The 21,616-nt window shown below is 54.9% G+C and overlaps 1 protein-coding gene across 2 annotated transcripts in view; it reads right to left on the bottom strand.

The window, feature by feature from the left end:
- The window catches only part of SEMA6B (semaphorin 6B), a 28,066-nt gene extending 8,261 nt beyond the window's left edge, over positions 1-19,805 (bottom strand). The window contains exons 1-7 of one of the 2 annotated variants that reach the window (XM_061150642.1): positions 19,728-19,805; positions 3,040-3,189; positions 2,809-2,932; positions 1,845-1,905; positions 1,620-1,682; positions 1,087-1,188; positions 380-470 (exon numbers count right to left, since the gene is read on the bottom strand). In XM_061150642.1, the coding sequence (XP_061006625.1) occupies positions 380-470; positions 1,087-1,188; positions 1,620-1,682; positions 1,845-1,905; positions 2,809-2,932; positions 3,040-3,160 (562 nt within the window). In that variant the 5' untranslated portion in view covers positions 3,161-3,189; positions 19,728-19,805. Of the gene's footprint in view, positions 1-379; positions 471-1,086; positions 1,189-1,619; positions 1,683-1,844; positions 1,906-2,808; positions 2,933-3,039; positions 3,190-3,895; positions 4,256-19,727 lie in introns of those variants that run through there. The other variant, XM_061150641.1, reaches the window with a different exon arrangement.
- Positions 19,806-21,616: the final 1,811 nt, after the last annotated feature.

The raw sequence follows: 21,616 nt of genomic DNA, 5'->3' as shown, positions 1-21,616 counted from the left end.
GGGAACTAGATCCCACACGCAATAACTAAGAGTTCGCAGACTGCGACTAAGACGGATGCAGCCAAATAAATAAATAAAACATCTAAGAAAAAAAGAGACTGAACCCTGAGCTTAAGTGAGGCCTAAGTCCTAGGTAGTTAAACTCCACTGTTTAACTGAGCCCCAACCCTGCTGGGACCCTAACTTCAGCTGATCCTCAACTCCCCAGCTGATCCCGGACCTTGGCTGAGTCCTTCCTGCCTTGAGAGTCTGCCTGTTTCATAGCTGGAGAGATGGTCTCCCAGCTACCTTCTAAATGACCAAACTCCAAGAATGGAAAATTCTACGCCTTGCTCAGGGGCTGAGGCCCCTTCAAATGGTCAGGGTTGGGGGCACTCACCAGAGAAGAGGGCAACATTGGCGTGTTTGGGGTCGTATGGGCAGCGGGCCATGCCGCTGATGTTGTCCCCGAGGGGCTGCAGTGTGTCCATCTGTGGGGGTGGGGGTGGGGAAATAGGGTCTGAGTGACAGCTCCTAGCAGCCCCTGGCTCCCCCAGCGACCCCCTGCAAGGGGAATCCTGGCGCCACCTTTGATGCTGTGTGACTTTGTCAGTCACTTAACCTCTCTGGGGCTCAGTTTTGTTGTTGTTTAGTGGCTTAGTCATGTCCAACTCTTTTGTGACCTCGCCAAGCTCCTGTGTCCATGGGATTTCCCAGGCAAGAATACTGGAGTGGGTTGCCATTTCTTTCTCCAGGGGATCTTCCAGGGATGGAACCCTCACCTCCTGCATTGGCAGGTGGATTTTAATTTCTCTGAGCCACCAGAGAAATTCAGGGCTCAATTTACTGATCAGAAATTGGGTCTAAGAGTCGATCCTAGTCAATCCTATAACTGGCCTGTAGCTTAAGTAGCCTCAATCTGTACAGGCCGCCTTTGGAAGCCTCTTATGAAATTCCGGGTGATGGGGGGAGGACAGTTCATCCAGAAAGGCTTCCTGTAGGAGGTGATGTGGCCTGGGGAAACGGCACGACCAGCAGAGGGCCCGTGAGTAAAGGGGCGCCGATGTTAAACCTGTGCGGGCAGGGCTTCGAAGGGCGGTGACTCACGCTGTAGTTGGCACACACGGGGTTGAAGGCATTGGAACCACACACGAAGAGAGTGGATTCGTCCCGAAGTAGAAGCACCTTTACAAAATTTCGACACTCGCCCTGGGATGGGGCGGGAAGAGAAAAGCCGGGGTGGGCGTGGTCACGGGTGTGGGCGGGGCCAGGACTGTAGGACGCGATGGGCGTGGTGAAGGGCGGGGCTAGGGTAGAGGCGGGGCCCGATAGGGAGGGGTCAGGTTGTGGGCTTGGTCAAAGCCGGGAGCTAAACTAGGAGAAGACTGGGGGCGTGGCCATGGCCAAGGGTTGGGCACAGACCAGAAAATAGGGCACTTGAAGAGGTGGGCTGTGGCAAGGCCACTAGGGGAGTGGCCACGACTGAGGACCGCCTTGAGGGCATGGCTAGACTCTGGGAGTACCCATGGCAACAGGGGCCTGGCTTGGAATGAAAGCAGAGAAAGATTTGCCCTGTGGGATGGCCAGGACGGATTGGGGCGTTACCAGGGCTGATGCGGGCATGGCCAGGGCTCACTTACCTCCTGCTTGCCCTTCATCCGACACACGTTGATGTCGCTGGGGTTGGAGCGCCAGGTCAGCTTCTGGGAACACAGGGGGCTGGTGAGGGAAACGGGGTCCCTGACGGACCCAGGAACCCTGCTAGGCAGACCTGAATCCACCGTGCTCCCCAGCCCAGTGTCCGGGCTCCCTGGTGGGAGCGCCAACAGCTGCCCCCTCCCCTCCCACCTGCGCCCCTTCCTCACCCGCTGGTACCGCATTTCCGTTGATGTGGGGGGCTCCAGCTCCACCCGGTACAGGTTGTCCCTAAAGAAGGGGTGTAGTTAGTGAGGTTGGGGGCCTCCCCCTACACATTCTATCCTCCCGGCAGCAGACGTGGTGTCCAACACGTACCACACTGGGGCATGCCAACACCTCTGCCACGCGCAGCTCCAACACTGAGCGTGCCTTCAGGCACCTAAGCATGCTCTTACCCGCCTCCTCGTACCCTAAAATGAACCACGGGTTCTAGCACACGCCACATGCCTTACCATGCCACCTCACACAACCCATAGCCTAGGGACAGCTAGCACCCGACTCGGGTCCACATTCTCCCCCACAGTCGGCTCTCCTCAGAGCAGCCACTAGAGGGCACCCGTGAGCACCTGGGTCAGGCCCCGCCCCTCCTCTGCACAGCCCTCTTGGGTCCCATCTCCCCTTGGGGTAAACGCCTGCGTCCTCGCCGCAGCCCACCAGGCCCTGCACGACATGCCCAGTCCTCTCCCTGCCCTCCCCTCCTCTCTCTCTCCCCCTGCTCCAGACATTTGCGCCTCTTCACTGTCCCTTCACCATACGAGGACACAGTCCTGCCCCAGGACCTTTGCATGGGCTACATCCTCTGATCTCTCTCTCCCTCAGATTTCCTCACAGCTGGCTCCTCATCCTTCAGGTCTCAACTCAAATGTCACCTTCTCAGAGAAGCCCTTGATGCCACTTCAGCACCCTCTCTAGCACCCAGGGAATTTTGACCAGACAGCTGTGCCCACTTGGTAACACACTATAAGCGGGCTGTGGGCTTCAACCACACTCAGAGTTCAGCACTTGAAATTCCCACCCCAGGGACACATATTCACATTCCAGCCGAACTAAAGGCCCCATCCCACAAACCTCCCTAAAATGCTGCTCCCCACACCTCACCCACCGCACACTCTGCCCGACAGTTTTTCCTACCTGCCCCCGATGAACAGCGTTCTATTGACCCGTAGAACTCGCTGGATGTTGAGGTCATCAGCGTCTTCTGAGAGGGTCAGGCGTCCTGGCCCACTGCCCACGAACACGGGATAGTGATTCAGGTCTGAGGGAGGGAAGAGAAAGGGTGTGATCCAGGACCAGAGTGAGTCTGGCTTGGTGAGACCCCCGCGGAGGGGGACTCCCTTCCCCATCGCAAGACTCCCCACTCACAGTCCCTGGGGGCCACGCTGAGCGGCGGTGGCTCCTCGGGGAAGAGGCCGTGGGCTCCTCTCAGGAGCAGCAGCAGGAGCAGTAGGGCCGGACGGGAAGGGGGCCCTCGCGGGGTCCGCATGGCGAGGTCAGGGCAACAGGAGGTGACACCTGCGAGCGAGGGGCGGGGCGGTGAGCCGTGTGGCTTGCAGTCCCGAATGCTGCCAGCAGAGGGAGCGCGAGTGTCACGGCGTCCGGGACCTTCAAGTCCCAGAAAACTTTCCCACTGGGGTAATAATTTAAAAATAACAACAATCATGGCATTAGCAATAATACTACCAGCACTTACTAATTACCAGAACAACTTTCTGACCATATTTTAAAGCGAAAGCTCAGGAAACGGTTCCTAACGAAAAATTAATCATGAGACTAATTTAAAAATTAAATGATTTTAAGTTAAAAATGAATAATAACACACATTTCAAAACATATATGTATTTAAAAATTCAACCTCAAAACATACGTTTAAAGTATTCTTAGAATTAAAACACAAAAATCTTAAAAGAAAACGCTCAAAAAAAAAAAAAAAAAGAAAGAAAGAAAGAAAAAGAAATTCAAAGGCCCTAGGAATTTTATAAACCACAATCTGGGAACTGCAGAACTTTGGAATCGCAGAATATTCCAGCTGGCTGGGGACCTCAGAGGCCGCAGTGAGCCTGACTTCCGACTCCAGCCTTTCGGTTCTCTGCTGACATACTTCTGTGACAGGAGCCTCACCACCTCTAGAAGGGGTTGTGGGAGAGGCTGCTTCCTGCTCCGGGTATGTGGAGACCCCTCCCTCACCCGAGTGATGCTCTGGTTGATGGTGTAAACTCACCCTCTGGAACCCAGCCCTCCATGCCCCTTTCAGAAGGGGCGCGGTCCGGAGGCCCCAGGAAGACATCCGAAGCCTTGTCCTCCTGTGAAGTCCCAGGTTAGCTCTGAGCCTCAGTTTCCCCGCCTAAGCAGCAGGTACATCTCCCAGCCCTGCCCAGGCCCTGGGGGCACGGGGATTCCGAATTTGTGGAGGTGGACATGAGCCGGGAACTTCGGCCCTGGAGCGCCTGCCTCCGAGGTTTCAGGGCCAAAAAACAGGAAGGCCTTGCGTGGGCCGGCAGTGTTTCCTCTCCGACCCTGAGCTTCCAGGATTTGTGACTCAGCCGACGCCAGGATCCCATGTGCGTGTGGACCTGGCTCTGCTTCCTTCAGTTTCCTGCCCGGGCTCCTCCCCTGCTCCACGACTGCCCGAGTCTCCCAGTGACCCTGGAGTCAGGCCACCAACACTGCCGTTCATGGCCCCCAACTCCACAGCCAGACCGCAACTGTCCACCCCACTCCAAAAATCTCCTCCCCACAACACCTGCAAGGACACCTCAGCCTCAGCCTCTGTGATGTTGTCTGCTCTGTGCCTTTTTTTTTTTTTTTTTTAACATTTTAATATTGTGGTCCAATGTACATAGGGGCTTCCCTGGTGGCTCAGTGGTAAAGAACCTGCCTGCCAATGCAGGAGAGGAACAATCCAATCCCAGGGTCGGGAAGATCCCCTGGAGAAGGAGATGGCAACCCACTCCAGTATTCTTGCCTGGGAAAGTCCATGGACAGAGGAGCCTGGCGGGCTACAGTCCGTGGGGTCACAAAGAGTCAAATACGACTTAGTGACCAAACGACAACACCAAAATATATATAACATAAAATTTGCCATCTTAATGATATTTATGTGGCATTAAATACATTCACATTGTCGTGCAACCATCCTACCAGCCACCTCCAGAATTTTCTCATCTTCCCAAACTGAAACTCTGTCCCCATGAAACAGGCTCACTGTGCCCACCCCTAGCCCCTGGCCCCACCATCTACTTCCTGTCTCTGTGGATCTGACTCTAGGGACCTCCTGTGAGTGGAACCAGACAGTATTTGTCCTTCTGTGTCTGGCTTCCCTCATTGAGCATCACATCCTCAGGGTGCATCCTTGTTGTATCAAGTGTCAGACTATCCTTCCTTTTTAAGGCTGAGTGATATTCCACAGTAAATGGATGGACCACATTTTATTTATGCATTTACCTGTCGATGGACAATGGGGCTGCTTCCACCTTTGGGCTGTTGTGAACAGCTATGAACATGGGTGTGCAAACACTTCTTTGAAACCCTGCTTTCATTTCTTTTGGGTGTCTATGTAGGAGTGGAATTGCTGGATCGTATGGTGACTCTATGTTTAACTTCTGGAGGAATCACCAAGCTCTTCTCCACCGTGTCTGCACCATATTATATTCCCACCAGCATCACCCATGTGTTCCAATTTCTCTTGCCAACACTACTTTCTGCTTTTTGATAGTAGCCATCGCAAGAGGTGTAAGGCAGTGCTCTCGGCCTTTTATCCCATGTTTTATCGGAACTGTATTTAACTTCAGAAACTTTAAGACAACAGCTTCCTCTCACGGGCCATGCAGCACTGTGATGAGTGGCATAGCTCCAAGGTCATAAGGGTTCAAATCCCAGCTCTGCTCTGTACATGCTGCGTGACTTGGACACGTCACGCCACCTCTCTGAGCCTGTTTCCTCATCTGTGAAATGGGCATGGTAACAACATTGACCTCACAGGCCTGTAGTGGTATTGGCACAGAGCCTAGAAATGCTGTAGGTGCTCAGAAAATGCTAATTATTTTTATGATTGTTAATGCCATTGGTATATTAAAAGTATCAGAGGCCAAGCTGGGTGGTTTCCAGGAATTGCTTCATGGTAACCCCAAGGGCTGTAGCAGGGTTGGTATAACATTCAACCCATTTTTGCAGATAGGGAAACTGAGGAGCTGATTCGGTGGCATGACCCACCAGTGAGGACTGATTACAGGGCTCTCTCTGGTTCCAGGATTTTGCTCCTAGGAGTTGAGCATTTGAACAGTCATGAGAAGATTAATAACCACCCATTCCCTCACCCTTCAACCAGATGAAGCCAGCAGTTACTTTTTTTCTTTTTTTAAAATTTTTTTGGTTGCATTGCACAGCATGTGGGATCTTAGCTCCCTGACCAGGGATCAAACCCTTGTCCCCTGCATTGGAAGAGTCTTCGCTGGATATCTGGGGGAGTCCCAGAGGCCAGCAGTTGTCTAACATTCAGTTCACAGACAGGCAGGCTGAGGTCAGGATGGGACCTCATGGCTCATTTTTTCTCCTGGTTTTCGTAACTTTGTCATGCAGCCACTTGGGGCTAGAAGGATGTTCCTGTCATCCCTCTGTCCACAGCTGCCCCCAGCCACTCAGAACTACCCTGGGACCCCTGCAACCCAAACTGGGCTTTTCTTGCCTCAAACCTGCTTCTCTTACCAGATCCCTGACTTAGGGATGGCTCCATTGTCCTTGAGCCAAAGACCAGGGTGTTGGCCTCCCAGTCCCTTCCTCCACCTTGACTGCCCCAAGGCCCAGCTCCCACCCCATACCTGGTCCCCTGGCCTCCAGTCCCAACCCTTCAGTATCTTCCTCAAGGTAGCAAAGGAATCTTTCCAGAACCCAAATCTCATTTGTTTCTCTCCTGCTCTAAACTAGGTCCTCTCCTCTTCAGCACCACTGACATTTGAGACCAGATCATTCTCTGGTGGGGGCCATCCCGGGCACTGTGCCAGAAGCTTCCCTGGCCCCAACCCACTCAATGCCAGGAGCATCCCTCAATGGTGACAACCAAAAACATCCCCAGACATCACCCAGTCTCCCCCGGGGGGGAAACCCACCCCCAGGGGCTGAGAACTTCTGCTCTAAAGCTTTCTACGGCTCCCCAGTGCCCTTGAAATGACATCTCCTCCCTTCCCTCTCCACCTCTGGGCATCTGCATGTGCTGTTCTCTCTGCCTGGAACATCTGCCTCCTGCTCCCAGTAACCTGATAAACATGTTCGTCACCTTAACACCTCCTCCAGGAAGACTTCCCAGATCTGCTCGGATTGACTTCCTCCAGCCTCCTGCCTGCCTGTGCTTCCCCAGTGAGTGCCCTGCTCACCCCATCTCCTAAATGCCTGGCTAACTGTTCACCTTTCCCACTGGACTCTGAACCCCACATGGACGGTGGGGCTGAGTCTGTCTTGGCCACCACCCAGCACAAGACCTGGCATATAGTACAAGCTCAATAAATAGTAAAAATAGCAAACATCAAGCACTTTCTATGGGCCAGGAACCGTTCTAAGGACTTAAATGAACTCATTTGATCCACACAACACATCCCATAGGTGGGATGTTATATGTTAATATGCTGTTAATATGCCCCTTACACAGATGGGGAAACTAAGGAACAGAGAGGCAAAGTCACAACCAAATGGAAATGGTGAAGCCAAGATTGAAATCCACTCAGTTTTCTTTTCCTTTTTTTTTTTTTTTGGCTGCACAGCATGTGGGATCTTACCTCCCTGATTAGAGATCGAACCGGTGTCCCCTGCATTGGAAACTGGATTCTTAACCGTGGGGCCACCAGTGAAGTCCCTGGAACCCACTTAATTGACATGTGTTAGTTTGATGATGGTGCAGAACTGAACCCCACATGCTGTTTTGCAGGAGTCTGGGTCACTTCAGGGTCAACCCATTGCACCTGGCCTCAGTTTACCCCCCTGACCTGGGGTTATCGGAGGCCTTAGCATCTCCCTCACCACCCTCAAGACCATCTGCTTCTCTCCATGAAACTTGAGGCATCTCTGCCAGCAGCCACTCGGCGCCTGCCTGCCCAGAAGCGGCCCCACCACCTGCCCCGGCACCTGGCCACCGGGAGCAGAACCTCCCCCAGGACCAGGCAGGAGGAGCCACGTGGCTGGCATGTGCAGCCCATGGTGTGCAGGCTACCTAGGCACCTATGTGTCTGCCTGCCTGCAGCCCTGAGAATGTGCGTTTATGCCCACGGAGATGGGAGGGACGGTTAAAGAGACAGAGATCCCCCCTCACCCCGGAGGGCTTGCATGTACTGTGACACCACCTCTCTGCCCAACCTCCATCACTCCAAGTCTTGGCACAGTCCCATTGTACAGATGAGGAAACTGAGGCAGGTATGGAAATCCCCTCCAGGCCACCTGCTTCACCCTCCCATCCACCTTTTCAGGTACCACATGGCCTTAGCTTGTAGACCTTCATCATAGATTTGAATTTCCTTCTGAAACATTCTTCCCACCTGGTCAGGGTGTCTGGGCTACTCTCTCCCTGCCCCACCCCCAGCAGTTCAGCATAAATTTCAGGATCAGCTGGTAAGTTCTGAAACAAACAACATAAAACCTATTAGGATTTTCACTGGAACATAGATCTAACTGATTTATTGACTGACAGGCTCCCTGTCTTCACTGATGGCTCAGGCCACACCTGGGAGTCACTCCCAACTCCCTCCAACACCACCCCCCACCCCATTCTCTCACGCTCACATCCAATGCCAGCAAGTACTGTGGGGTCTGCCAAATTCATCCTGAATTTTCACCCCTCACTAGTCTGTTCTCTGGTCAGCTCCCAACATCTCCTGCCTGGACCCCACAGTTTTCTCCATCCAGATCCCAACTCTTAATCACTACAGTCTGTCCTCCACCGCAGCAACCCCTAAAGGGCACCTGTTAGCACTTGAACCAGGCTCCGCCCCTCCTCTGTCTACATCCCTGGGGGCCTCCCACATCCCTCCCAGTAAAAATCCAAGTTTTTCTTGGTGGCCCACAAGACTTCACACGACCTCCCTCGTCTTCTCCCTGTTCTTCCCTCGTCCTTTTTTCTACCCTCCACGCTGTGCTCCAACCACATAGGCCTCCTCTCTGTTCCTCCAACACACCTGGCCTGGCCCTGCCCCAGGGCCTTTGCACTGGCTGTTCCTCACTTGAGAAAGCCACTTCTCTTAGATACACACATCAGTTCAGTTTAGTTCAGTCGCTCAGTCATGTCCGACTCTTTGCAACCCTATGGACTGCAGCATGTCAGGCTACCCTATTCATCACCAACTCCCAGAGCTAGCTCAAACTCATGTCCATCGAGTCAGTGATGCCATCCAACCATCTCATCCTCTGTTGTCCCCTTCTCCTCCTACCCTCAATCTTTCCCAGCATCAGGGTCTTTTCGAATGAGTCAGTTCTTCATATCAGGGGGCCAAAGTATTGGAGTTTCAGCTTTAGCATCAGTTCTTCCAATGACTATTCAGGACTGATTTCCTTTAGGAATGGCTCCCTCCTTATCTCATGTCTCTACCTTCACCCACTGGACTCGAGAAGCCTCTCCCCTCCCCACGCACCCGCCCCCACAGTACCACACTCTCAAAGGCTCCTTTAGACACTCTTACTCCAGAAATGGTCCTCGCACCAGCAGAGGCAGTAGCCTCACTTGGGGTGGTTAGAAATGCTGAGTTTTGTGCTTATCCTAGACCTGCCCAAGGAGAGCCTGCATTTTAGATCTTTTTTCTATATTATTCATTAGTTGCAGCATGTGGATCTTTAGTTGCGGCATGAGAACTTAGTTGTGACATGTGGGATCTAGTTCCCTGACCAGGGATGGAACCCAGGCCCCCTGCACTGGGAGTGCAGTCTTAGCCACTGAACCACAGGGAAGTCCCAGAGTGTGCATTTTTGGGCAGAAGAATCCTGAGCAGCTGAGCTTATGCATGGATCACACCAACTGAAATAATCACCTGTGGAACAGCCTGTTCAGAGCCCAACTGTTTTCCTGGACTAGGAGCCCCACGAGGGCAGGCCCGGGTGCATCTTGGCCAATGACAAGTACCCACAGTGTGTGGTACACAGCTGGTGCTCAATAATGGCTTGTTATAAGGAATGGACTAAGTGTCAGCATTCAAAGTTGAACCCAGATCTGAACCCCTCCCTGGGGCTCACCTTTGCCCATCACCCCCACACATGTGTCCACAGGTGAGTGGATCCCCCCTATGAATATACACAGGTCCCAATGTCTGCATGTTCGCATATATCCACAGATGCAACCACCGCACATGTGTGTGCCCCAGCAGGGGTGCATGTCTGCCCGTGTATACACATGTCTATGCGTGTCAGAGTCTGTAAACTGGGCATCCCTGCATGAACCTGCTGCCTGCACCCCCCTATTGCTGGCTTTCTGGCTGTGAAATGTTTCCAAGGACCCCAATTAACTGCAGATAGCAGGCTGGCTAAGCCTGTGTCTACCCACCCTCCCCACCTGCTCTATCCAATCCTGCTAGAGGGCTGGGGAAACTGAGGCTGGGGATGAGGAAGGATGGACAGACAACACTGCTAGCCAAAGAGCCCTGGGGTGGCCGCTTAGTCTTTAGAATCTTGTGGCCAGATTCAAATTTGCTCTCTGCCTCTTACCAACCTCCAGACCTCCAGGGGTCACTCCCCCTGTCTCAGCCTTGGTGTCCCCATCTACAAACCACCAGGGACTATAAATCTGACCCTAAAACACTGCTACAAGAATGCAGAGACATGATCTAGAACAGACCATCCTACAGAAAACCATGTGTGCATACACGCGGTTTTGAATTTCCTGGCGGCCACATTCAAAGGGTGCAATTCATTTTAATAATATGTTTCATTTAACCCAATAGATCCCAAGTCTTGTTATTTCCACCTGTAATCAACGTACAGATGATTAATGAGACATTTTGAATTCTTCTTCTGGTACTTAATCTTTGGAATCCAGGATGTGTTGTATATTTATGGCACACCTGGACTGGGACTGGCCACATGTGGTTCCGAGTCATACATGGCCAGTGGCCGTTTTGACAGCCCAGCTGGAGATAAAGGGCTGAACTAGGGACTGGTACTTAGTAAGCTCAGAGTGGGCATCAGTTATTATTATCATCGTGTTGTAGCTATTATGCAAAAATATCCAGGGAATTCCCTGGCGGCCCAGTGGTTAAGACTCAGAGATACCATGGCAGGGGGCATGGGTTCGATCCCTGGTCGGGAAAATAAGATCTTGCAAGCCACACGACATGGCCAAAAATAAAATAAAGCTTCTAAGAAATTAAAAAAATATATATCCAATTCCATTCTGTGTTCCAATTCCATGCTGGAGCATCTAGCCACAAGGTCCACTGGAATAAGCCAGCGCATAGGTAGGAGCACCCTAAGCCCTCTGCCTTAGCGAGGAAGTTCTACTTTCAACCTTACCCTTGGCTTCACCCAACCCCACCAACTTGGGAGCGTCTGTGGCCAGCTCTGGCTTTCTGCACCCCTAATTGCAAGGTATTCACTCACTCATTGGACGAGCAATTATTGAGTGCCACTTGTGTGCCAGACTCAGAGAGTGATAGGAGAGTCTTGGCAAAGGGGCTGCTTAACCAGTGGTCAGGGGAAACCAAAAAGACAAAAACCTAGAGGCTGGAGCCTTTAAAGGCACGGCAAGAAGATGCTGGCAGGTAGGGAGGCGGCCACATCTTAAGAGAGGACCCCTGGACAAGACCTGGAGCCTGTAAAATAAGGCACTTGGCACTCATGTTTGCTCTCTGTGAAATGACCTTGCTGGGTGACCTTGGGCCAGCAACTCACCCTCTCTGGGCCTCTCTATACCACAGCAGGTGACTCAGTGACCCCTGGGCCAGGCTCAGAGCCCCTGTTTCTCCATCTGCTGTGGCAAGGATGGGGGAGGGATGCTCGTCTCCAGTTCCATAGAAGGAGCTCCTGTCAGCCCGGCAGCCCCAGGATTCCAGCTCCGGGGCCCAGCGTCCCCTGGGGGATCGAGTAACCCGGACAGGCAGCCGGGCCCCTGCGCCGTCCAGGTCTAGTTACCGGCTCCACTTACAGCTGCCTCCTCCAGCTGCCTCTGTCGCCCCCCGGTGCAGCCCAGCCGGGCTATGGGGCTGTCTAGGAACTTGGCAAAGCGGCCAGAGGGAGTCCCCTGAGGCCTGGGCCACGGGGGCGCTGAGGAGAGAGGACCCCTTACACCCCAGTGCTCACTCCACACCCGTTAACTCACCTCTCCCCAGCCCAGGAGGTGGCAGTGCAGCCCCTTTGTCCTCAGCCCTCCTCCCTGTGTTCCGGGTTCCTGAAGTCTCAGTTTCCCCATCAGAGAACAGAGCATGATAACCATCCCCAACGGGTTATCGTGATGGGTGAATAAGCCACACATAATAGGTGCTCTGGACTGCTGTGCAGCCTAGGGTTACATCTTCCCCTCTCTGGTTTTGCTTCTGCCTCTGTAAATCGGGGATGAGAACATAAGACTCTCTGGGGGACAGGGGGGTCTAGCGCACAGTAGGTGCTCACCAAACACTGGCTGAACAAATGTCCCACAGACAGTCCCTATTTATGAAAGAGCTACACAGATCTGTTGATTCCAGACCTCCTGAGCACTTACTCTGTGCCAGCATAGCCGGGGATTCAACACTGACCAGGACCATGCACAGAATCAGGCATGCAGTAGGTGCCCAATTAATGCTGAGCATCTCCTTAAAGAAGATGTGTTTAGAGTACCTGAGCTATCTCCCTGCTGCACAATACAGCAGCCCAGCAGAGCAGGGATTTAAGCTAAGATTTTAAATTAAAAAAAATTTTTTTAATTAAAAAATTATTACTATATCTTTTGGCCATGCCTTATGGCAGGGGGCATCTTAGTTTCCTGACCAGGGGTTGAACCTGAGGCCCCTGCATTGGCAGTTCAGAGCCTTAACCAATGGGCTGCCAGGGAAGTCTCTTAAAGTAAGATTTGATGAAGCCCCTACTGTGTGCCAGCTGCTGGGCCAAGCCCTTCGAAGGTCTGAACACAATTCCTACCCAAGCCAACTCTATGAAGCAGCATCATTATACCATTTTACAGAGGAAAAAAACAAAGCTCAGAGAGGCTAAGACACTTGGCCAAGGTCACACAGCACAGAAGGGTAGAGTCAGGAATTGAACCCAGGCCACGTGTCTCTACCACCTCTTGCTGACATTTCCTGAGCGCCCACGATGTACCATCTGTCAACAAGGCTGCAGAGTCTAAGTGCACATTTTGCAGATAAGTGAGCAGAGACCCAGAGAGAGGCTGCCCTTGTCCCAGGCCACTCAGGGAGCCGGAGGCAGGGGAGACCTGGTGGCAAAGGCGGGATCTCACGAGAGGGACACAGATAGGTCCTTAGGGCTCCAGGCCCAGACAGGGCGGGGGGCGGGGGGGCTCCTGGGTAATTAATTTTAATCACTGTTTGGAAATTGGGCCACCAGGAGGCAAATCAGAAGCAGCAACTTGTAATTAGGAATGGGGAAGGGGGGGTGGCTGCTTTCTCGGGGAGGCGGCAACCATTCTGAGGAGATTAAAATGTCATTTATACCCAGCGGGTAATTAGGGGGCCTGGGAGGGGGCCACTCAAGGAGGCTGGGGCTCTTAGGGAATTCAAGATGGGCTGTGGATTTGGGATCAGGAACCCACAGATGGGGGCTCGGAGCCAGCCTGGGGGCAAACAGACCCTGGTGTCAATCTCAGTTCGGATGAAACAGAAAAGTCAGGTCCTGCTCTTGGGGTCCAATTTTAGGGTAGAGAGGGGAGTAAGAGTTGCTCTAAGGGGCTCCACAGTAGGGAGAACAAACAGATCTGGTCACTGCTCTTGGGGTCCTGAATCTAGAAGAGAAGATAGTGAGCCTGCCCCCTCACTTGGGGTTCTGGGAGCCCTCTTCTCTCCCAGGCTGATCCTCCCAACCCCGAAGTCCTCCAGTCACTGCCCTTCCCTAGAGGCCCTGTCTGGAGGCCCCAGTGATCCCCTACTGAGATGGGACCGGAAAGGCAGGTCTGGAGGGGGGACACCGCTGAGTGATGGAGGGCAAGAGACAGGTGGGACCATGCCAAGTGCTGCTGGGAATGGAAGACCTAGCGAATGATCCTGAAGAAGGCCAAGGCAGGAAATAGGTCCTGTGGGAAGGCCTGGGGGTCATAGTGGACCACAAATCCTGGTGAGTCAGGGCTCAGGAATGGTGGAGATGCTGGCAGAGTGACGTGGGTTCTGGGGGGGTGGGGCTTGAGAACTGTGCATCAATAGAGCAAGACAGTGAGGGGCAGGGGCCCCTGTTTTGCTAGGTGACCTCGGGGAATTTGCTAGCCCAATCTGAGCCTCCTTTCTTCCAGACCCTGGGGCTTAGACATTCGAAGGAGAGCAATAGCAAACATTTTTGGAGCACTTATTGTGTCCCAAGCACTGTGCAACAGGCTTTGCAGAAAGTACTGATGGGGTAGGTAGGAGGGGTTTCCTCACCATTTTATAGGTGAGGAGATTTAGGTGGCCCAGAGCAGGCAGGTAATATGCCCAAGGTTGCACAGCTACAAAATGGCCAGTGTGGGTTTTGAACCTAGCCCATATGGTCCCAATATCACACTCTTAACCACAGTGCTACGTGCTGTGCTGTATTTAGTTGCTCAGTCGTGTCCGACTTGTTGCGACCCCATGGACTGCAGCCCGCCGGGTTCCTCTGTCCATGGGGATTCTCCAGGCAAGAATACTGGAGTGGGTTGCCATGCCCTCTTCCAAGGGATCTTCCCAATCCAGGGATCGAACTCAGGTCTCCCATATTGCTGGCAGATTCTTTACCACAGGAGCTACCAGGGAAGCCCACAGTGCTACGTGCCCCTAGAGAAAGGAGGCTCTCAGCCCCCCTGCACATCTAGAAAGTCCACCATCTACTCTGACCCACCCACTTTTCCTCTCTACTGCCTCACCCTGGCTGTTCCCCATCCTTACTCCCCTGGACCAGTAGAGTCCCTTCCACCTGGTCCCCCAGCGTTGGCTGCCCAGAGTCTGCACTCTGCAGTGACCAAACAGCACCCGTGAGCACCTGAGGCAGGTCCTGCCCCCTCCTCGGCCCACAGCCCTTGGGGCGCCTACCTCCAAAAATTCAAGTCCTCCCTACAGCCCACAAGGCCCTGTCCCCTCCCTGCCCTTCCCGCCCCCCTCCCCTTGCTCACTCTGCTCCAGCCACACAGGCCTTCTTGCTGTTCCTCCAACAACACCAGCCATGGTCCTGCCCCAGGGCCTTTGCACGGGCTGTGCCCTCTGCCTGGAATGCTCTTCCTCCAGTTCTCTGCAGACTGGCTCCTTTTCATTTTCCAGGTCTCAGCACAAATGTCACCTCCTCAGAGACACTCTCGCTGACACCATCAGCTGAAACAGCCCCTCCCCTCTCAGCGACACCATCCAGTCTCACTGTCCTCAGGGCACTTGTTATATTGGATTTACTTTCTTTCCCAAGTTAGTGGCCATGTTCCCATTGGGTGTGAGCTCAGCAAGGCAGGGCCTGCTTGGCCTTGCTCATTGCTGGGTACCCAGCACCTGGCACATAGTAGGCACACATAGTAGGAGCTCATCTGTCAGCTCGTGGAATGAAAGCCAAGACCCCATACCTCCAACGAGATCAGGACCAGAGGCCACAAGCTCCTGCTTTTCAAAGTAATTTCTTTCTCTAGAGTAAGAAAAGAACAGGACCAGGCCTGGCATTGTCTGCATCCTCTTGTTTAAATGTTCAACCCTCAGGGAGAGAGAATAGCATCTGTGTCTCACACATGGGGAAACCGAGGTTCAGAGAAGGCACATGAGTGAGTGAGTGAATGAAGAGATGGATGTTGTGGCAATCTTCATGGGCAAAAACTCAGACGGGCTATCTCAACTGCCCTTGGGGACACTGACTCAGCTTTCAGGAAAGGGAGAAGGTTCTGAAACTATCAGAAGACATGTGGCCTGGTGAACTCCTATATATCCGTCATAGCCCTAGCTGCAATGTCCCTCCTCAGTACGTCTTCTCTGATCCCCACTAGGCAGAGACAAGTTTCCCTAGCCCCATTTTGTCCCAACTCTGATCCCACATAGCAAAGAGGGCCAGTGTCTGCCCATTTCCCCTCCTTGAGCCTGGACAACCCTTGAGGGCCAACCAGACACTAGAGTTAAACTTTTTCCTCTGGGATCTCAGCATCACCTGCCCAGGGCATGGCACAAGGAGCCGCAGGGAGCATCTGTTTAGTCACTTATCTCCCCAACTGCTTTAGACCAGGTCTCTCCCAGGGCCCTCCTGAGAACCCATGAACCCACAATCCCCACTGCAATCCTGCAGTTGGGGAGTTCTTTCCTAGGTCTGCCCTTGGAAGGCAGGCTCAGTCTGGGACAAGATGCATCCTGGGAAATGTAGTCCTCCTAGACTGGGCTTTCCTCCCAGCAGGCCCTGGGGCTACCACCTTTGGACCCTGGGCCAGTGAAGGAGGTTCAAGGGTGGCTGGGGTGGGGAGGGTGCCCTGTATCACTGCCTAAAGAGATGGAAGAGGCATCTTCGGCCTCCCAAGTCACCTCCTCAGCACATTCTAATGACTGCCACTTCGTTTGGACATCCCTCAAGGGCAGGTGATGAACGACTGTGATAATAAGAGAGAATAATGTGGCTCAGGCCCAGACCTCTCAGGCCACACATCAAACCCTGGCTCTGGAAGCCAAACCTACACTGATCACAATGGCGGGGGTGTCTAGCGCGGGGATCTGAAGCTGACGCCTAGATATTAATAATTTGACCACAGGATGTGGGGCAGGTGGCAAGGCTGTCTTGAGCCTCAATGTCCCTGTTTCTGCTAAATGAGGTCCCACCCACGGTCAACCCCAATCGCCACTGGGTCTTGGATGAATCAGTCTGAGAATCCGCAGTCCCTGAAATGGCTAGAATTTTGGAATCACTATATCCTAAACATTTTCTCAGCATTCTGGAAAAACGACTACCCAACCCCACTTGCTTGCCTCCCTGGACGGGTGACGCTCCACCCCTCTGAGAAGCCCACTGGGTTTGCAGGAAACTGTCTCCTGGTAGCTACCCTTCCTCATATCTGCTCAGGGTCTGAAACTCTGCCCATTCCCCGCTCTGCTCTGCAACCTTCCATGGCTCCCTACTGCCCTTAGGATAAAGCCTGCTCCTCTACTTGGCATCCATGGCCCTGCCACCTCTCAGGACTCCTTGCTCATTGTAGCCCAGCCTTAAAATAGCACAGCCATTCAAGGGTCCCCCAACACACACCTCTGTGGCTTTCCCTGCCGCTCTCTCCACCTGAAATCAGGGTCCCCCTCTCCTTCTGGCAACATCCTTCAAGCCCAATGCCAATATCCCCTCCTCCAGGCAGCCTCCCCTGCTTCCACCTGTCCTGATACTGGCTGAGTCCTCTCTGGGTCCCCATCATCACCTGGCAAAGGGCCAGGCACACAGGACAGGGCCAGCCACACCCCGGGGTCAGCTAGGGACACTCTCCTTCCCAGGAGATGGGCAGTGACCGGCACGTCTTTCAGCCCCCGGGGACCCAGCTTACCTGTCCCGCCAGCTGACGTCAGGGTCACCTTTGCAAGGAGAGTTTGATTTCTATCTTCTTGGTCCAGCCCCAGCTCACCCCAGCAACTCCCCGCTCAAGCCCTGGGTGGCCAGTGCAGATGCCAAAGCCTCCTACAGCCCAAGTATCCAGCACCTTCTTTCCCCAGTGGACAGAGGTGAATAGTCCCTCCCCAGTGACTCAATACCTCCGCTGGGAAACACCCTCTCACCTCCAAGCAGAGGAGGTGACAGGACAATGAGGCCCATGGGTACTCAACCCTGGCAGAAGGCAGGTGGGGACCAGAGGGAGAGGTTACATACCCAGGGTATTCCGTGGTACATCTCTCTGCCTCATCTCCTTCCACTCAGGTCCTAGAACCAAGAGCACTTTCTGGGGTGATTGCAGCCCAGAGAGGGCTAGCAACCTGTCTGAGGCCACACAGCAGTACCCCTCTTCTCACGCCCTGATCTTCTCTATGGTGCTTTTTTTTTTTTTCTGAGAGGGGTGGGGCGTTGGATCCTCCAGGTCTAATGTCTGCCCTGCCCAGGTCAGTGGGGTGGGGGTGGGGGACTGGGGTTTCCAAGGAAACCTTTGGGCTGGTGTTTTGGGTTTCAGCTGATATAGGGGTTCCTTTCCCCCTTGACCCCACCTAGCAGCCCCAGCAGTGGAGGGGACTGGCTTCCCTCTCCACCCATCCTGCCACCTCCCTCGGCCTCAGTTTCCCTGTCTGTTCAGGGGAACAGGTCAGCTCAGCAAGTACATGCTACAGTTTAATGAGCTTCCTGCCAGGCTGCCACCTGCAGGATATCCAAGGGGGTCTCCTCTGGGCTACAGGGATCCCCAGCTACTTTCCCAAAGAGCTCAGGACCTTCTCCCAGGAGAATCCTGACCCCACCCACGGCCCCCAGCTGCTTTCCCATACCCCATACTCTGTCTATACAGTGTTTCAGCCATCCCTCAATTACATCCAAAAATTTCATCTTGAAAGACACAATATCTACAGGGATGTGGGAAAGGGGCTAGCCAGCGTCTGTAGGGAAGGGGACACTGCAGGGGTACTGAACTTTGATTCTGAAGAGCACACTGTACCCCTTGAGAAACTGAATGAACCCAGAAACATACAAAGCATTGCAATTTTGCAAACTGGGGGCCCTTCGGAAACCCCAGCCATTAGTCCCCTCTTCCTCCTTAAATCCCAAAAGAGACCCCCAAAACTTGAGGGCTCAATTCCCCTAACCCCCAGCCCCAGTTCCCCTCCAGTCCAGGAGTTAAAGATAACAGCCTCAGGGGGAGGATGTCAAAGACCTCAGTGAGGGGCTGAGGGTCTGGGAGTCACCCCCAACCCCAGGACTCTTGCAAATACTCCTAGCTTCAGCGTCTACACGACAGGGCAGGGGCAGAGTAGAGGGGTGGGCCTATGGCAGCGCCCCACCTAGGAGGTGCCCCAAACCCGGAGGGCACCCTGAAGCGGGACAGGGGTTGTGAGACCCCCCCTCCCTGGACACCAATCACCGCCCACAGGAGGGGGCCACATTCGGCGCCCCCCACCCCTCCCAGCACACTCCGAGAGAAAGACGCTTTCTTTGTCCCTTTGTCAGCTCTTGGGGGGCCCCGAAACCTGGGCCCCCACTGCAGCAGAGGGGTGGGGGGGATCCGGACCGTTGACTCTCTCCCCCACTCAGCAAGCCCCCCCCCCCCCCCCACCGCGGCCCCAGCCCTGGACTGCTTCTGGGCCCGGCTAGAGAGGCTAGAGAGGGCTCAGGGGCGCCCAAGGTGCCACGGATGGACCGTGGAGTGGGGCGCGGAGGGGCCTCGCTTCGCCAGGACCACCGCACCGGCCCCTCGACTTAGCACTCAGGGCTCCGCCCCCCAACAGCATCCCCCATCCCCGGCCAGCAGGCCCCCTGCCTGCCCTGAACACCCCCACCTGGGCCCCAATCCAGCTCTCCAGCGGCGCAGCCGCGAGCCCCCGTTATTGTGCTTTCTACGGCGCCCCCCACGGACAAAACCTCCACCCTCTGTGGTACCGACAGAACCCCTATTATAGCTCCACATACAGGCCCCCCGTCAACAATCCAGGCCCCCCAAGCTGCGGTGCCATTAGACACCCCCATTACGGAGTCTCATTCAGCGACCCAGGCCCAAATCCAGACCCTTCAAAGCATTCTGACTAGTCCCCCATTCTATAGCTCCATGCTGCGACCCCCCGAAAATCCAGCCCCCTCCCCAGTTGCGTTGCCGACAGAACCTCCCGTTACAGCGCTCCACAGACCCCCTCCCCGGCCCAATCCATCCCCCTCCCAGTGGCCGGGTCCTCAGCGTCCCCCCCCCATCATAACGCCTGACCCGGCCACCTCAGCCAACAATTAAGGCCCCCAGCTGCGTGCCGACAGACACCCCCGGTAGAGCGCCTCCCCAGCCCCCCTTCTTGCAGACGCCCCGGGGCGCTTACCTCGGAGCCGCGGCCGCCGCGAGTGCGCGGGAGGGAGCGCGAGGGCGGGAGGGCGCGGGTGGTGGGGGGGGTCGGTGCGCGCACCTGTCCCGGCCGGGCGGGCTCAGCCAGGCATCCCGGGGTGGGGAGGGGGGCTGGGGGCGCGCGCTTTCCCCGCCCCCGGGCCCGCGGCGCTGCGCTGGGGGAGGGGGCTCAGCCCCGGCCCCCGGCGCGCTGGCGTCGGCTCCGGGGGGGGCGCTGCGCGGCGGCCGGACCGGGGGCGCGCCGCGGCCGCATCTCCTCTGCCCGCCGCGGCCGCCGCTGCGACTCGCGACTCCGCCACCTCCGCCCCCCCCCCCTCAGCAACCCCCCCACCTTACCGAGCCGGGCCGGAGCCGCGCAAAACCTGGCCCGGAGCTTGGGCGGCGCGGAACGGAGGGCGGAGCCGGGTGGGCGGCCCGAGCCGCTGGGGGCAGGGCCGGGGGTGCGGGTGGAGGAGCGACCCAACATAAATCACTCTGCTTTGGTCCCGGTGGAAAGTCTAATTGCCGGCCCCCTCCCCAATTTACTGCCCGGGTCCACTCTGGCCGACCTGCATCCTCAGGATCCACCCTCTGTGAGATGCTAGAGATGACCGGGAGACTGCGGTGTCGGGAACCCCGAGGGTCTACATGGCCCTCTTCATTTATGAGGTCATTTACTCAGTCCACAAATTATATTTAACAACACTCAACAGGCATGTAAGGAAACTGAGGCATGGGAAGCATCTTGTCCAAGGTCACCCAGTTAGAAAGTGGCTGAACTGGGGTTGAACAGAGCAAGCTGGCTGCAGAGGCTATGGTACACAGCCCTGGAGACTCTGATCCCAGTGCCCAAAGGAACCTGACCAAGAAAGAGATTGTGTGTGTGTGTGTTGGGGGGGAGGTTGGCTGCAGTGTCCTCATAGCCGGTGGGGAGCACTCCTCTCCCCTGCCTTTGGGACTCCAAGACGAACTGGTCTTCCTGCTTCAGAGACCTCCCGGGGACCTCCCTGCTTCCCTGTGACCTCAGAACAGCAGGAGCCTTTGAGCACCTCAGTGTCCCTCTGTGTCCAAAGCACGTCCCCATGTGGGTGTGACCATGGATGTCTTCCCCACTAGGTTGCATGCTGTCCTGGTCCCTCTGATAGCTCCAGTATACAAGAGGTGCTCAATAAAAGTTTGACCATTCTGTGTGGTTCAGATGGTAAAGAATTCACTTGCAATGCAGGAGACCAGGGTTCAATCCTTGGGTTGAGAAGATTCCCTATAGAAAGGAATGGCTACCCACTTCAGTATTCTTGCTTGGAGAATCCCATGGACAGAGGAGCCTGGTGGGCTACAGTCTGTTGTGTATTTATCTAGTGACATCTCTTGCACACCTGCTGAGTGCTTATGTTAGATGCATAAATGGCACTGTTCAGTCTTCAAGGCAGTCATATGAGGCTCCCATAGACTTGACACAGAAAGATCCACCAGCTGGCACAGGTCTACTTGCCTCTGCTTCCTGAACACCTTTGGTGTATAAGTCCGGGGGCTCAGGCAAGCTGTGTGGCTTCCCAGTGGCATACACACTGGGACACTAGATCCTGGGCCACCTGCAGCCTCCCTGACATCCATGGAGACAACCCCGTCCTTCCAGGCCCCGGGCATCTGCCCAGGGGCCGTCCTGTCGACCACAAACCTCCGCCAGCAGCCAGGCCTTCCTGCCGGTGGTTTTGCTCTGACCAGCTTTCCGGCTGAGCCAGAGTCCCAGGCAAATCAGCCTGCACCTGCCTGCAGCCATTCAGACTTGATCCCCTTGTATCCTGGGGAGACTGAGGCCTGCCTTGCAAAGGGGATGGGGGACAGGCACCCCATCTTGGCTTCTAGGTTCTGCATTTTCCTCCCACC

Source organism: Dama dama, chromosome 9 (assembly GCF_033118175.1).
Source record: "Dama dama isolate Ldn47 chromosome 9, ASM3311817v1, whole genome shotgun sequence".
In the NCBI taxonomy this organism is placed as follows: Eukaryota; Metazoa; Chordata; class Mammalia; order Artiodactyla; family Cervidae; genus Dama; species Dama dama.
This window is presented reverse-complemented; position numbering and strand designations above follow the sequence as displayed.